This window comes from Gadus chalcogrammus, chromosome 3 (assembly GCF_026213295.1).
Source record: "Gadus chalcogrammus isolate NIFS_2021 chromosome 3, NIFS_Gcha_1.0, whole genome shotgun sequence".
NCBI classification, from domain to species: Eukaryota; Metazoa; Chordata; class Actinopteri; order Gadiformes; family Gadidae; genus Gadus; species Gadus chalcogrammus.
The window spans coordinates 21,943,568-21,961,186 of record NC_079414.1 but is presented as its reverse complement, the minus strand read 5'-3'; the positions used below and the strand labels follow the sequence as shown (position 1 = coordinate 21,961,186).

At 47.9% G+C, this 17,619-nt stretch overlaps 1 protein-coding gene across 1 annotated transcript; it reads left to right on the top strand.

Annotated features, from left to right (window-relative positions):
- The first annotated feature begins 1,500 nt into the window (after window positions 1-1,500).
- On the top strand, window positions 1,501-16,155 carry card14 (caspase recruitment domain family, member 14). Its single transcript, XM_056586713.1, has 15 exons — window positions 1,501-2,043; window positions 2,499-2,636; window positions 4,432-4,757; window positions 5,138-5,296; window positions 6,160-6,279; window positions 7,393-7,518; window positions 8,165-8,317; window positions 8,718-8,840; window positions 11,469-11,569; window positions 12,500-12,555; window positions 12,769-12,826; window positions 13,517-13,724; window positions 14,279-14,405; window positions 15,283-15,523; window positions 15,912-16,155. Exons 1-15 carry the CDS (start codon window positions 1,830-1,832, stop codon window positions 16,009-16,011), a joined length of 2,250 nt encoding a protein of 749 aa, XP_056442688.1. The 5' UTR covers window positions 1,501-1,829; the 3' UTR covers window positions 16,012-16,155.
- The last annotated feature ends 1,464 nt before the right edge of the window (window positions 16,156-17,619 follow it).

The window sequence follows — 17,619 nt, the reverse complement described above, 5'->3', positions numbered from 1 at the left end:
TTGTCAACCATAGCGGCAACGTCAATCCACTACAAAAGTCCACTAGGGCACCGATCACAGTGCCTGATGCATTTGCGTCAAATTTAGTATTTTGTGCATGTGTACATTGTGCTTACTTATTTCCTCACTAATTTCCCAACACAATCATTAATTGGGGGTGGTAACATGCCAGTGGCGGTTTGAGGTCAAGGTCTGCCTATCCTTTTGGAAGACTAGTCATAGAGAGAGTGACCACTTCCTACCTGTGTACACAAACATGTACACAGGTAGGGAGACAGGGAGCTCGTCCAATTATTTCTTAAGGGGCTAGACAGACTTATTGATTTTTTGGGTTTGCTTTATTGATTGCTGTCGGATATAAAAATATTTTCAACAGATGTGACAAAAGATCAAGGGGTGACTCTTTCGGTGTCTCAAGATTCAATTTAGTTTCTTGGGGTAAACGAAGAAACAGAAAAAAATACCCAATTCAAAATTTATACTGATCCAGGACATTGGGCTGCCTATTTCAGGATCTTACCCAGTCCACAAATTCAATAAAAGATATTACATTTTGCACGTGAAAAAGTATCATCAACTGATGACAAAAACGCTTCTAAATTTTATAAAAGTTTATAAAAGATCAAAAGGCCAAAATGTGACAATTTCTAACCGAAAAGGTGGCAAAACCCTTATTAACCTTATTAGAACCAATCTTTAATCCAGCACCATCTCTAACTCTAATAAAACCCCAAATAAATCTATTTTCTATTCTGTTCTTCCCTATCACTCTCATTATCCCATCGCACACATTTCTCCTTTCACCTGACACAAAACAAGTGACGCTGGTTTAGCAGAAAGAAAATAACCATTCAAATTGGAGTGGGGCCTTCCCCAAGGAGAGGACTCTCCATTGAGCAAGCGGAACGCCCCGCCAAAGCTACAATACCCAGTGCCGCTGAAAGCACCTCCTTGTATTGAGGATCTATTCGCTGTACTAAGCAGATAATAGATGCAGTCTGCATCCATTTTGTGGCTCCTCCACGAGAATAGGTTTTACAGCATTTATAGTCAACAACCCATAACAGCTTCTATGTTTGCCTGAACTGTGCTGAGATTCTCCAGAAAGTGTATGTAATATATATGTATATATATATATATATACTGTATATCAGTGTTGTTAACCACATCTATTACCATGCGACAATCACTGTGTGTTTACATGAGTATTTGCAGTTAGACATTATTATTGCACGCCTTCGATATATCTGATAAGCCTACTGTGAATGGGCATGTGTGTGTGTGTGTGTGTGTGTTTTTCTGGATGTTTGATTTACAGTGCCGGCTTTGTGGTTTGACTGCATTCTGCAAACAATAAAACCTAATTTGGAAGGGCTTTGTGTTCCTAGCGGATATTGTATGTCTTGGAAGCAAACACAACCGGGCCCTGTGCCAGCATAGCGGTCAGCGATAACAGCTAATGATGTATGTTGTTTTATAGGGTGCAGCAAATACGCTGTTTCGGGTTACTTCGACATTGTTGGCATTTCCGCCTCCCTTTTCGTGTGTGTGTGTTTGGGTGAGGGTGTTTGTGTGCAGCACGGTCCGTGTCTTGTCTTTCAGGTTTGTCCTTCCCTGACGCAAAGGCGGTGACGCTGTTGCCTGAGAGGCGTGGACTGCTGTTTTGTTTTTTTTTTGCTCGGCTTTTTAATCATGTTGCTCTGTGACTTTGTGGAGATGTTGACGGAAACGTGAGGGAGTGCGATTCAGGCTGCTCTTCTGCCTCACACACCGACACACACACACACACGACACTCACACACACACACGCGTGTTGTGTGTCCCTTGGCATGGCGGGCGAGTGTGTGATCAGGGGTACGGACCTGAAGGAGCTGGACGAGGAGGGACTATGGGAACTGATCAACGACCACAGGCATCGGATCTCCCTGGGGGTCCGGCCGTGCATGCTGATCCCCTACCTGAGGCAGGCCAGGGTGCTGAGCGAGCTGGACGAAGACGAGATCCTCTCCTGCCACAACCTCCACAACCGCTCTATGAGAACCAGTGAGCCTTGAGACACTCGTCACCTTTTTGTTTTCTGGCGTCGTGTTCTGCTGGTGCCTATGCGTCTGACGTTAATGCCTCGTGTACTGTGCGACCGATGGGATCTGATCCCATGTCTTAAACTTCCCACCGTTCATAGATGTCGACGGACTGTTATTCTAACTAATTAATAATCAGACTAAAATTGTTGAATATTGTGGTGTGCTTATAGCATTTGCATCTTTAGTTAGAGTGTACACAGGTGGAATGCCTGTTCCTAATCGTAACATTGCGTACGAGAGTTTCCCTCTCCACTCGGACACATCACATTCCAGAGCGATGACCTCTGTTGACTTATCGACAATTTAATCTCCCGCTTCGACCGCGCGAAAGTCATTCCAGCGAGGAGCTTTCCTAACGGAGCCTCTGTCGTGTTTTGTGACGCCTGATCGCTGTCGTGATGTTCTCCCTCTCAGGTTACATGCTGGACCTTCTGAGGACTCAAGGGAGGAACGGTGGCGTGGCCCTGCTGGAGAGTCTGATGATCCACTACCCCTGTCTCTACACCCAGGTCACCGGGCAGAAGCCCAGCACAGAGCCATCCAAATTCAGCGGTGCGTGATAAAGCGTCCTTAGATCCCGGCCTCTGTGTTGTTGTTGCAACTGTGTGCGAGGTGTCCTCTCACTGCACGGGGGTGGGGGGGAGGGCTCCAGAGAGGCAGTGTTGAGCCGGAACTATGCTTCTGCGACTGAATAGCCGCCCTAGGTACGGCATGGGTCCTTACTCTGCACTTTGCATCCAGGGTTTCTGCGTCTGTGATTGTAGTGCGGAAAAAGTCAACAAAAGTCGCCAAAGTCACGAAGGTCGCCATCGTTCAGCAAAGGTTGACACAGGTTGTCGAAAGTGGACACACAGTTGGAAAGACAATAAAGTAGCAGGAAGTTGACAAAAGTCGTCAAAAGGTCCCCAAAGTGTGTAAACACACATAAGATACTGAATCAGTGATTTTCCTAAAGTGAAGATAGATAGATAGATGGATAGATAAAAACTTTATTAATCCCCCAGAAGGAAATTCCTTTGTTACAACAGCTCAGTAGCAGTGGAAAACAGAGGGTAAAAAAAACAAATGAAAAAATAAATAGACGCAAAAGTTGTCGCTGTTCTAAGGTTGTAAATGAGTTGTCGTACAAATTGACATGCACGCAGGCATCCTAAACTAATCATGAATGCAGCAAGAAAGACAAGAAGGGTGTTCCCCCGCCTCACCTGTGGTTAATGTCTTAGCGAGGTGCACTGCATGTCGCAAACATCGGCGGCCGCTGTCGTCCAGACCCTGCGGCGGCTTTCCGACGCAGGCACAAACCCAACTCACCCCGTTGAACCCCTTATCACACTTGTTGTTATGTTTCTATATTATGGTGTTATGTTGCTATGTTAGTGCGTTACATGTTATAATTTGTGTGGTAAATATTATTAATAGCACATTTGGAGTATTGAGAAACGCAATTTCGGTCCTCTTTGTTACCTGTTGCGTGGTCGGTCCGACAACAAAGTCCACTTGACTTGTTTCTCGATTTCATTTGAAAATTGTATTTCAAATATGCAGGAAACATGTCATCAAATGAAGGAAACAAAACCAGGCTCTATTTTTCCTTTTTTTTCTCAACACATTTGAAAAGGAGTGGGAAGAAGCATACACTTGTTTAATCCCGACCCCTTTGATTAAATCATACAATAATCCTAAATTACTACCTGATTATTAACTACTACCTACCAGGCACAGCGCCTGAATTCCAGTTGTGGATGGGCCAGAACAATTGTGGGTGGTCCTTAAATTAAAAACGTTATCAAATCCCTGTTTAACCTAATATAAATGACTGACTAATATACTGTTATATCATCCGTGCATATAGAGATTTGAATAGCTTGATGTTCTTTCAATATTTTGTTGCATTGTGAAAAATGTCGCTGCATAGGACGGACCTATCCGCGACCTCTCCTTGGGCCTTTTTACACTGCCAAGCCGGTTTGGTCGCGGCTTGGCACGCAAGGAACATACTGAGCTTGGCTTATTATGCAAAGAAGATGCATTCAAATGTATTTCGCGGTCATCCACGAAGATAACAGCCCTTTAATGCAAATCGGATCAAGCATCAATATCAACAAAGTTTCCTAAATTTCAAAAATAAATCATTTCAGAAGCCTTTAAAAATACCTAATAATAATGATTAAAATATATTAACCTTTATTTTTATTTTTTTGAAGAAAAGTTTTGGGTGGGCCTGTTGAACAGTGGGTGGTCCTAGGTCCGTCAGGCCCACCCATAACGCCGCGCCTGCTACCTACTTGTCTGAAGACTGTGTTAATATGGTGTTAACGACCATGTCTCTCTGCTCTCCGCTCGCCAGGCCTGATCAAGTACTCAGAGCTGACAGAGTACCTGGTGCGGGCCGTGACGGGCATGCAGAAGGAACTCCAGGAGGCGCGCAACGAGGCGGGCCGGCAGGGTGGACGCTGCACCGCCCTGCAGGCGGAGATGGACCTGATGACGGAGGCGGAGGAGAAATCCCGCCGCTTCCGCTTGGAGAACGAGCACATGCGGCGGCAGCTGGCGGCGGCGAACCGCGAGCTCACCAAGCTGAAGGACGAGCGGTGCGACCTGTACGTGCGCCACACCGCCGCCATCGAGGAGAAGTCGGCCGTGAACATCCGGAGCCGGGACCTCACCCTGCAGGTCGGGATAGACAAGTTAGACATGCATGATTTGGGCAAATAGTCAAATTTTAAAATGTAACATTTTAATTTCCATTTTAATTCCTAGTTTTCAATTTAAAATTGTAAAAAAATGTAACTTAAAAAATGTAAAAATCTTAAGGGATCTTAAAAAAATTGTAAGCTTAAAGCTTTACTAAACTTTTTTTTTAATCGTAATTGTAATATTTAAAATAGAAAAAAAAAATGCCTTCTTAATTACATCCTCAGAGTTTGATAAACAAGCGCAGACTATGAGGGCGAATGGGAATATGTGATGTGAAAAAAGACTCCTTTTTAATAATCCGCCTGTCCGCCTGTCGGTCTGGCTGTCTGCTGGCTCGTGTTCGGTGCGGCCTACAGGTGTACCAGCTGCAGACGGAGCTGCAGAAGGCGCAGGCTGAGACGGACTACCAGAAGCGGCGCTCGCTGAAGTGTGCCTCGCCGGCAGAGACCCAGCAGCTGCGCGAGGAGCTCAGCGCGCTGCGCAGGGACATCATGATGGTGGAGAAGTTCAGCCCGGTGAGGAACCTCCCATCTGGGCTCCTGCTCGATGACAAAATGGGTTGAATGTTAAAACTGTAAATGTGCTTGACTGGAATCATTTTATAATTTGGGTCTCAACACACACACACACACACACACACACACACAGTCAGCATCTCCAGAGAAACAGTGTGTGTACATGGTTCTTCCAGGTAAACATCCAGGTGTGAGGAGCTATGGCTGGCCTCAGAGCAACTGAAGTGTCTCATTAATACACCGCGTTAGAAAGTAGGAAATGGTCTGGAGAAACACAAGTATTTGACCCGATAACGGTGTGATCAATAGCCATGGAGTGGGGCAGTAACACTCTGGACAACAATGACAATGCAAGTGGTTGCCAACCTATCACCTTTCAGTCGGGGACGGAACAGGAGCTGTCTCGTACCCAGAAATAAAAAACACACATCCAAAAATATATTGCAAGTGCGTTGCTCAACACTTCAATGGATACATGAAACGAAGGCTTATTCATTTACGTAGCGATGAAGTGATTAAGGTTATATAATTTATGTGATATTGTTACTAGGGTTTTAACCTAGTAACAATAGCTGAAGGTTGCTGGTTCGATCCCCGGCTCTTCCTAGCTGAGTTTTGAGGTGTCCTTAAGCAAGGCACCTAACCCTTGCTGGTCCAGACGAGCTGGCCGTCGCCCTGCGTGGCTGACTCCGCCGTCGGTGCGTGAATGGTGAATGTGACGCAATATTGTAAAGCGCTTTGGGTGGCCAATGGTTAGAAAAGCGCTGTATAAATGCAGTCCATTTACATTTGCATTGATTTACCCAGGACAAATTGCTAAACAGATGCTAACAGCGTAGCTAACCTAGCGCTCCATCCCCCAGGCCCATGAGGACATCCTGGCCCAGGACCTGGCTGAGGCCCGGGATGGACGCATGGAGCTGGCCGAGCAGCTGAGGAGCTACAGGGACGAGAACGAACGGCTGCTCCGAGAGAAGGAAGAGGTGAGGACTCAGACCCCAACCCTCCTCCTCCTCCACCACCCAAGCATCCCTCTCCTTATCCTGATCTTCTTCCTCCTCCTCCTTCACCACCCACACCTCCTCCTCCTCCTCCCCCTCCTACTCTACCTCCACCTCCTCCTCCTCTTCCTCCTCCTCCTCCTCCTCCTCTTCCTCCTCCTCCTTCCCTCACATCTCCTCCTCCTCCTCCTCCTCCTCCTCCTCCTCCTCCTCCTCCTCCCCCTCCTCCTCTACCTCCACTTCCTGTTCCTCCTTCTCTTCTTCCTCCTCCTCCTCCTTCTCCTCTACCTCCACTTCCTGTTCCTCCTCCTCCTCCTCCTCCTCCTCTACCTCCACTTCCTGTTCCTGTTCCTCTTCCTCATTCTACTCCTCCTCCTCCTCCTCCTCCTCCTCCTCCTCCACCTCCCCACTGCCAATCTCATGCCCTAGATAGATCGGGGAACCCCCGCCACATGGCGGCTGCGGTTGGATAAGCAGATACTGATAAAGGGTGCAGTACCTGTTGTCACACCTGTTTCTCCTTTCTTTCCCTCTCCAGTCCCCTGGCGTGAGATCAGCCTGAGATAAGAACACATGAGTACAAGCGGCTCTCCCATACAAACGTATCTCTTTCTCTAGATAACCTACCCTCTACTGACACAATTAAGTCCTCATATCACCCCTTTCTGTTCGATTTTCATGCACTATTTGTTCCTTGTTTATTTTTCCCATACTCTCTGCTCATATTTGTCTCATATTCTCCCGCGTTTCAGAGTCTGGGGTCTGGGTCAAGGGTCAAGCTTAAGTCGACTGGGGGGGTTGACTAAAGCTAGCATCTTATGTGTAGCATCTTATCCTAGCTTTCTTTGTTGTATCCGGGGAACGGGTTAACCTCGTGATTATTGGTGCTTGGCACGTGGTTCTATGAACTTCCTTACCGTACTGACAGCGATAGATTGTTTCACCTTCTTCTGACAAATGTACTTAGTGTAAATCGCTTTGGATAAAAGCGTCTGCTAAATACGCTAAATGTAGATTTCAATATAAATGGTGCACCGAAAACTACAAGTCCCAGAATGATCCCAGGGTTCAAAGGGTGGTGTGTTCTCCCTCCAGTCCCTGGACCAGAAGGAGCAGCTGGCACTGCAGGTGAAGCAGCTCACCTTGGACTGTGACATGTTCAAGGAGAAGAGCTCCGTGATCCAGGGCCAGATGAGAGAGCTACAGGACGAGAGAGACCAGGTGAGGTTCGCACTCCTACAATGGCAGTAGCATGGGCACTGGGAAATGTAGTTTTTAAGGAGTTGTTTAAACAACTACATTTTTGTGTATATTATTGTTAAGCTTGGGTTAATGGTGCGGAAGGGAAATTTAGGATTGGTTAATGTATTCCAAATTAACATGATTTGGAATATATTAACATGTATTACAAATTACCAAGATTTGGGATGTATGAACATATATAACAAATTAACATGGCTTTTCCTCAACATTTTCTCCTCTTCTCTCCGAGTACGTGTGTGTGTGTATAGATGTATGTTGACCTGTGTTTGTGTGTGTATGTGCGTGTATTTATGCTTATGTGCCTGCGTGTGTGTGTATTTGTTGATGAGTGTTTGTGTGTGTATGAGTGAGTGTGTGTGCATGTATGAGTGTGTGTGTTCGTGTAGGTATGTGTGTGTTTGTGTGTGTGTGTGTGTGTGTGTGTGTGTGTGTGTGTGTGTGTGTGTGTGTGTGTGTGTGTGTGTGTGTGTGTGTGTGTGTGTGTGTGTGTGTGTGTGTGTGTGTGTGTGTGTGTGTGTGTGTGTGTTGATCCTCATTATAAGCTAACGGAGCGACGGAGGTACCATGAGCTGTGTTCACCCCTCCCTGTACCCTTCCTCCCCAGGCGTATGCGTCCCGGGACGAGGCCCAGGCCCAGATCAGCCGCAGCCTGGCCGACAAGGACACCCTGCGCTCCCAGATAGTGGAGCTCCAGGAGAGGCTGTTCTCCTGCCAGGGGGCCCGGACCCCCACCACCGTCTGCCTTTACTCCGCCGATGTAACGAACTCACTCATTCACTTAGAATAACTTTAATATGTTTAGAGGCATATACTGAATAAGGGATCGTCCCACATGTACATAAAGTGTGTGTGCGTGTGTGTGTGTGTGGGGGGGGGCTTGTGTGTGGGCTTGTGTGCGTGTGTGGGCTTGTGTGTGTGTTTGTGTGAATTCGGGTGGATGGGTGTGCTTGTGTGTGTGTGTGTGTGTTGGCTTGTGTGTGTGTGTGTGCATGTGCGTAAATGTGTGTGAACGTGTGCGTGCATGTGTTAATGTTTGTCTCTGGGTGTATGTCTGTATGTGTGTGTGTGTGTGTGTGTGTGTGTGTGTGTGTGTGTGTGTGTGTGTGTGTGTGTGTGTGTGTGTGTGTGTGTGTGTGTGTGTGTGTGTGTGTGTGTAGTCGGGGGGCTCCTGGGACAGCCTGGGCTCCAGCAGTGAGGACTCCAGCGGGACCCCCCCCCGGCCCCCCCTCCGCCGCACGACGGCCCTCGACCCCACAGACTACCCCTTCTTCAACTCTGAGGTGTGTTATCTGTCTGTCTGTCTGTCTGTCTGTCTGTCTGTCTGTCTGTCTGTCTGTCTGTCTGTCTGTCTGTCTGTCTGTCTGTCTGTTCATCTGTCTATCTGTCCGTCTGTCTATCTAACTATCTGTAGAAAAAAAAAATACACTTACATTTGACACTTTAGGCCTTGGAAAAAAACCAATGCAAAATGCACACTGTTTAGGCGCCAAGAAGACCCTTTTAAGAAGATAAGATATATGCCAGCCGCATTTAAACAGTGTTTAGGCGGGTGCGGCTCTTTAGCCAATCAGAGAGCTTGTAACATCCCATGGCTAATTTGCATTGTTTTTTTTTGCAAGGCCCAAAGTGTCACCGAAAGGCTAAATGGAGAGGCTAAAAGGAGAAGCTAAAGGACTAAGCAAATCGAATAGCTAATAGGAAAAGGAAAAGCAGCGGGGAAATGGAAATGCAAATGTCAAGGAAATCGCCCTTTTACTGATTGATATCTGTATTCTTAACCCAATTTCAAAAGATACGTTATTTCAATGCATAAATATTCAGTGTTTAGAGTTCAATGGCTTTTTATTTTCAAAATCCGATGGCACAGATTTACTTCCATAGAAGTGACTCAAACATTTTGTTGTTGAGAGGGCATATCGGTTTCCACTATATAGGTTTCTACAGGACAAAAATCTGTGTGGGGGTGGAGGAATCAAGTGGGGGATATGTTCAACAAAAGAACAAGGAATTGAAAGCTACTTACAATAGGCCTAGGCTACATTAATTTCCCATGATGGCAGCAATGTTCCACTTTCAGCTGGAATTCACCGGTACATCAAAACCACGTGTCTTCTTTAGATTTCAGTTCCCTTTATTTATTCACACAGTTCAGCAGCGGCATTCATAATTAAATCCAGCATTAAAGGTTCATTTAAGAAGGTTCTCACCAGTCATTTGTCGCCTGGTCGCGATGTCGAGTTTTTTTTAAAGTAGTTCACTAGTCGTAGCGCGCAATAATTTGTAGTGTCAGAATTCTGAGAATTTAGTCAGCATTCAGATTTCTCAGAATTCTCTGACACTGCAAATTAAAGCGCTACTACTAGCGAACTCCTTTCAGCGTGACTGGAGAGAACTTCCTTAAATTAACCTTTAATGCTAGATTTGCATGAGCGCTTTTGTGTGAATTAGTTTGGTTCTCTTTCATGGAAGCCGGAAGTGGGGGAATCCTGGGGCTGGCCCAATGAATTCAACCCATGCACACGCTCACACGCCACACTTCGTATTTCTCACGCAGAAGAAATTACCAGGATAGCGCCCACCAATTTGCGCCGCTATTTAACAGTGTTACAGGTAGGAATCAAATGTGTTTCCCGTACGTAGGGTAACCAGACGTCCTCTTTTGCCCGGACATGTCCTCTTTTTGAGACACCTTTAAAAAATGTTTTGCAGAATTTCAAAATCGTCCAGGATTTTATTAAAGCCTCATACATGTTCACATTTACCGGTAATTTGCGTTGCGTTTCTCTGGGTCGTTCACAAACTAGTTAGGCTACGCCCTCCCCTACTCAGTTCTGTTCGCTTTGCATTGGTGGAAGTGAGTAGGGGGAGTGGTTAAGTAGAACCTTCAGATTAGACGGTTTGACTTACTCAGTTACCGTCGTGTTTTGTATTTATTTTTTTACCATTATTGTTTTATAGGGACAAACATTAACAAATTTCTCCTACAGGGGATTGATAAAGTTCTATCTAGATTTTAACAGAAAGAAACACTTGGTCATACTTTACACACATTACCACAGCATTGGCCTAATGAATGCCACAGATATATTTTCAGCATTGGACTGAATGCCACATAAATATATAATTATGTTTTTGCACGTTTGCAACGTTTAAAAGTTCAGGGTATAAAGTTCAAGTATATGCCTCTACTTGTATTGCTTAAGCCAATAGCCTTTTGAGGCAGTGTTTTTTCTGAATATTAGTGTTAAGGGCCAATAATGCTTACTATCACACGTTAGTGGACACATTTGTATGCAGTCACATTTTAATAACATGTTATGATGGTGTAGCCATGCATGTTGTTTTATTGTTAATATGTAAATTTGTTTTTTATTGAAAATACTTTGTATAGATGAATTATCCCCAAACTTGTCATCGTAACACCTTTGAAATAAACATGACTTATCATGGCAGATACCTGTGTGTTGTTTATCATATGCGGTAAGGGTGTAACGTCTTCAACTCAGTTCCTTGGTAGAACCCACTTACAGTAAAAATCACTTCTGATGGAAAAAAAGATGTGTATGAAAAACACTTTTCTTGTCTATTGTTACTATTATATTGTTTAAAATGTACGCATATATTAAAAATATATATAGTGTATAAAAAGTGGCTGGTAAAAAAGATGAGTGTCTGGTCGATTTTTAAATCTACCTGCCACAGCGGCTGGTGGGCAAAAAACGAAATTTATATCTCTGATATCTATATATATATATATATATATACACCCACACACACACGCACGTCGTGTTTCTGTGTGGGTGTGTGTATCTGTGTCTGTGTGTACATGTTGACCTGTGTGTGTGTATATATGTATGCTAATCTGTAAGTCTGTTTTTGTGTGCGTGTGCCTGTGTGCGTGTGTGTAGTCTGAGGACGGCCCACTCTGCAGCATTCGCTCCCTGACCGTGCAGCCGCCGGGGCCGGAGTCACTGCGCCGACGTGAGGGGGAGCTATACGCCGAGAGCAGGTGTGTGTGTGTGTGCGTCTGTGTTTATGTGTGTGTGTGTGTGTGTGTGTGTGTGTGTGTGTGCGTCTGTATTTATATTTGTGTGTGTGTGTGTGTGTTCATGTGTGTGTCTGCGTGTGTTTGCGTGCGCGCGTGTGTGTGTGTGCACGCGTGCACTAGTGTGTGTGTGTGTGTGTGTGCATGTGCGTGTACGTGGGCACGTGTGTGTTGCTCTGCTTTGAACAGACATCATGAACATGCAGTCTTCCAGTCCTCTCTCATGTGAGCGCCATTGTCCACGCGGTGAATCAATAGATCAGGCGTTAGCCGTCTACCAGTCTAGTCCGGGGGGTTACCAGGAGAAGACTCTGGCGTGCTCATCTTTCTGACGCCTGAGAGATAGTGCACTCATTAACAGTCGCCTCTCTTCCTCGCGGTGGGAGGTGACATCATTCGGAGCACTTTTAGACCTAGCCGTGGTTATCCATTGTGTGGACTCCCAATCAAAGCGTAACCCTGAATTAATGACACGGAGGCCCCAAGCACAACCACTGATCCTCGGGGGGTAGGAGGTGCAATGCTAAGTATTTAGTACACACTAAATACCCACAGATTTAGTAAGCTGGGGGTTACCCAACCCAGCATTATTCACCCTTGAGGTAGGGATTTTGATCCCAACCATTGTGCTGTTTCCTGACAGCCTGGACAAAAGGCACGTTGTTAATGTGTGACTTTCACTGTCAACTACACTGTTACAATATTATGATATTATCCTTCCTGATAGTTGCTATGCCAATGTCAATGGCTAATGTGTGTGTGTATGTGTGCGTGTGTGTTTGTGTGTGTGTGTGCGTGTGTGTGTGTGTATTTGTGTGTGTGCGTGCATGCGTCCGTGTGTGTGTGTGTGTGTGTGTGTGCGTGCACATGCATGCATGTTTCCTTATCTTCCAGCCCAGAAACAGCTGAAATCTGCCCCCCGTTGGACGACTTTGTGTTTCTCCCAAACGGTAAGGGTCCGAACTTCCGGTGCGACTTCCGTCCATGTGTGTGTGTGTCTGTGCACGCGCGTGTCGGTGCGTGTGTTCGCGTGAACATATTGGTGAAGATATGCCCGTCACGAAGGACCCCATAGGCCGTGCTGAACGCTGGACGTGAGCCTGGAGGAAAGGCATTAACCTTTGGAACAAAACCAACAAGCACACATTGTCTCACCTCTGCAGAATTCGAGACGGAGGCGTCGGGTGGGAGGTGTCCTTCCAGGGGCAACGGGGCAGACAGGTGAGGCAGGCGACACCGCGGTGCCAACATCGACTCTGTGAGGACAGAATAACACACACGCTACCGCTAGTACCCGCCGCAGGGAGGAATGCGGAAGAGGAATGCTTGTGACAATGAGGACATTAGAGACACTGCTTTTCTTTCTTCATGGATTATTTACACTGTTCCGGTCCGAGTTATTCTAGGGTTGTTTGTTTGTGGTGGTGTTCAGTGTTTTCAATGATTGAACTGAAAAATGTGTAATGTGTCAAAGTTAACGGGCCTCACTCATTCCTCTCACTCACTCGATCCTTTCCTCGAGTCTCACTCGAACATTTCGTTTTTCTCAATCCTCTCACTCTCTAACTCACTCCTCTCATTCAAATCGTTCCGTCATCTCACTCCATTCACACCCTCCTCTCACTCATTCACTTCCCGCTGTCCTCTCACTCATCTCACTTAATCATTTCCTTTAATCTCACTCCTCACTCACTCACTCCTCTCGCTCAATCCTTTCCTTTATCTCACCCCTCTCACTCCCTCCTCTCACTAACACCTCTCCCTCACTCATCCCCCTCCTCTCATTCACTCACTCCTCGCACCCACTCCTCCCGCTCAACCCTTTCCCACACCTCACTCACTCTCACTCCCTCGTTCCCCCCCCCCCACCTCACTCCTCCCTCTCACTCCCTCGACCCCCCCCCCCCCCAGAGGCTCCGCCCCTCCCTTCCTGATGCGGTCGCGGCCCAAGGCGGTGCGTCTCTTCGGCCGTGTGCTCACCATCTCCTTCCAGGGGAAGGACCTGCTCGCCCAGCTCTCCGTCGTCGGGGGCAACAAGACGGGCGTGTTCGTGAGCGGGGTAGTGGAGGGCTCGGCTGCGCAGACCGTGGGCATCAGCCCCGGGGCGCAGATAGTGGAGGTGAGGGGGGGGGGGGGGGGGGGTCCGGGGTGGTCTGGGGTGGTCCTGGGGGGGTGAGGGGTGTGAGTATCTCCGTGTATGTCATGATTCGACTGGCTTTCAGATCAAACCCCATATAAGACACACTACAAATGAACCTCGTTGTTTCTCAACGTTTTCCCCTCTGCTGTCCACATGACATGTAGTGTATCAAAGACAAGGAACACGAGCCTACATTTGACGGCATTTCTTAGATAAAGATGTGAATGATGATCAATCAGATCAAGATTTAAATTGGCTTTCAGATCAAACTCCCACAATCCTGAGCCTTTCCGTGACTCAGTTTATTAACTGACTTTGACGTTTATTTTACTGTCATGTATTCATCAGTCGTGGCTTGGATACATCCCTCGAAGATTCATTGCGCTTATTTTCGTTTTTTGGAGCCAACCTAAAGTCTATCACTTTAAGTTGTATCACCTCTCGGGAGGTCTTTCTCCCGGTCGGTCGGGCGTGGGGCCCACGTCTCCCTCCAGGGGGCAGGCTTCAGCTCGTGCATGTCGTTGTCTTTGCAGGTGAAGTTCGAGCACGACCAGCAGTCCCTGAGCATGGTGCTGCAGGACTCCACCCTAGAGGAGGCCCTGTGGGCCCTCGGCCAGGTCAGGGGCCTCTGCCACCTCTCCCTGCGCTCCAGCCAAGACGGTAGGACCCACGGTGAAACGCATGTCCCCTCTTCTGTTGTTTATTCCCATTGTACTGTCAACTGATATATTTTACTGTAATGTTGATTTATTTCTCTGTAATCTTTCCTGATAACTTCACTCTAATCTTTCCTGATTTATTTAACTTTAACCCTTCCTGATTTATTTCTCTGTAATCTTTCCTGATTCCTTCACTCTAATCTTTCCTTATTTATTTAACTTTAATCCTTCCTGATTTATTTCCCTGTAATCTTTCCTGATTTATTTAGGAGTGAGAGTATTGAGATGAAGTAAATAATTCATTACGAGGAGTGGGTGCGGGTAGTGAGTGGTTAAGAGGAGAAACAAGAAGTTCTATTCATTACACTTCTCTTGTAGTATTGCAATTTGTTACCTAATTTGACGCGTGAGAAGAGATAACGATGAGCCATGACAGCATGACAGCACTGGAATCAACGCTGTCAAACCAGTTTGCATTTTTTGGTTCTGTGCACTCAATGATCTTGAATAGTTAGTTTAGTTAAATATTTCCAGTGAAGTGCAGACATGTATCTATCTATCTATAGCTGCTCTGTGGTTGCAGTGTTGCTGTTATGTCATGTTCCATGACATAACAGTTCCATGATTCCTCTGCAGAGGCTACAATTCACCTGAAACATTAGTCATCAGAGCAGGTTAAAATACCTTGTCTATAATTCACGTTGCATTAACTAGTGCATGATCTGAAATTGCTCCCTGTCTCCCTCGCTTTCTCTCTCTCTCCCTCGCTTTCTCTCTCTCTCTCTCTCTCTCTCTCTCTCTCTCTCTCTCTCTCTCTCTCTCTCTCTCTCTCTCTCTCTCTCTCTCTCTCCCTCCCCCCCCCCCCCCCGGTCCCCCAGCCTATGAGAGCCTCCTGCAGCGGCCCCCGAGCGGCGCGGCCCCCTCCGGGGACTCCTTCTACGTGCGGGTCAACATGGCCATCCCCCGGGGGCCCGGGTGCCCGCTGGCCGTGGCCTGCAACGACATCCTCCACGTGACCAACACGTGCCCCCCCGGGGGCAAGAGCACCTGGGAGGCCAGCCACGTCCACCCCAGCCAGCTGGTAGACCTCCAGGGGGGCACCATCCCCAACTACTACAGGTGGGGGGGGGGGGAGAAAGAGAGAGAGAGAGAGGGAGAGAGGGAGAGAGAGAGAGAGAGAGAGAGAGAGAGAGAGGGAGAGAGGGAGAGACGGAGAGAGAGGGAGGGAGGGGGGGAAAGAGAGAGAGAGAGAGAGAGAGAGAGAGAGAGAGAGAGAGAGAGGGGGGAGGGAGAGAGAGAGAGAGGGGGGGAGGGAGAGAGAGAGAGAGAGAGAGACGGGGAGAGAGGGGGGAGAGAAAGAGAGCGAGAGAGACAGAGAGACACACATGGTGTTATTGTTCCTTCTATCTGAAGAGGGACACTGCGCTACACTGATGATCTGCAACAATAGCCAATCAACAGAGTAATGTTAAACCTGGTTCTTCCTCCTTCACCCCTGACCCTGAAGGGCCCAGCGGCTTCTGATCAGAGCCATCGAGTACATGAGCTTCCAGACCAAGACAGGCGGCAAGGTAACCGCCGTCCCCATCCCCCACCTAATACGATAAATAACACTCATTAAAAAAAAAGAAGCTTTTCGGTGCCTCGGTCGAGGTTCCTTCACGGAGGCCCCGTGTTCGTGTCTTGGTGGTGGTGGCGGTGGTTGCCATGGCGACGGGGCGTGTGACGTGACGTGACGTGCTGGGGCGTGTTCTTCCCCCCCCCCCCGACTCTGCAGGGGGCGGCGGGGGCCGGAGGGGCCAAGGAGAAGCAGAAGGCGGTGAGGATCGTCAGCACGGGCCGTCAGGGCAGGAGCTCGCTGTGGCTCAGCGTCCAGGACAGCAGCGCCAAGAGGCGAGAGCCAGGTGGGGGGTGTGTGTGTGTGTGTGTGTCTGTGGGTGGGGGGGGGTTTAGGTAAACACGTTTCCTTAAGGCACAGTGGCAACATGGAAGTAAACGAGCCTTTCGAGTCACTTGAGTGCGTGTGTGTGTTTTTTTTATGTGTGTGTTTGCTTGGCCTCTGTGTGTGTTTGTGTTTACTGTGTGTGTATGCTGTGCATTTGCATGTGTGTGCTGTGTATTTGCATTTGTGTGTGTCTGTGTGCGTTTGTTTGTGTGTGTGCGTGTGTGTGCGTGCGCGTGTGTGTGTGTGTGCGTGCGTGTGTGTGTGTGTGCGTGCGTGCGTGTGTTCACCCAACCTGCACGGGGGCAAGCCCATCGATTACAACCCCTCTACTACCGCTACACAGTAACCAGTGACAGTCCTCCACCGGACCACCACTGCCGCCACAGAGGGGCCCCTCCTCCTCCTCCTCCACCTCTAACCCCGCCCCCTCCCTCCTGTCCCCAGGCGAGGCGGCGGCGGCGGCGCCCCCCCGTGGCTGCGTGACCCTCATGCCGTACACCCTGGTCACACCCCACTACCCCCCGGTGTGCCGGCCCGTCCTGGTGCTGCCCACCGTCCTGGGCCGCGTGCTGGACGAGAAGCTGGCCTGCTGGCAGGGCTTCCAGCTGTGTGAGCCCGGTGAGGAAGAACCCCCCCCCCCCGCCCACCTGCCTTCACGTTCCACTGGCCCCCCCCCCCCCCCCCAGGAGTCGATTAGTGTTTTGTGGCTCTGTGGGCGGTGCCGTGTCAGGGGTCGTCCTGTGTCCGTACTTGTGTCTTTCCGGTCAACACCCGTGCTTGCCTAATCTGTCGTCTGTGCTGCTTGTGTCTCGCGGTGCTGTCATGTCGTGTGTCATTTGTACTTGGATACTTGTCTGTCCTAAATGTTTTCAGGGGCCTTCCCAGGGACGCAAAAATGAATTTCAGGGCCCTACTGACAAATAAAGTAGTATCGTATCGTCAAACTACGAGAGTAGAATATAATTATCTTTATTATCATTGCACATACTACAGCGAATTGTAAATGTTCTAACTTATTTATTAACTGAAGGTTATGTTAGAGGAAACTGTTTTATAAGGCGTGTCCAGCATAATGAGAGGGATATTTAGTCGGTTTGGTTTTTAGGAAGGCAATCAAATGTGTAAATATAGATAAGGGAGTCCTGGCTCACACGGTGCTCGTCGTTTACTCAAACTCTCCTCTATGTTCTCCACTTCCTCTCTCTCTCTCTCTCTCTCTCTCTCTCTCTCTCTCTCTCTCTCTCTCTCTCTCTCTCTCTCTCTCTCTCTC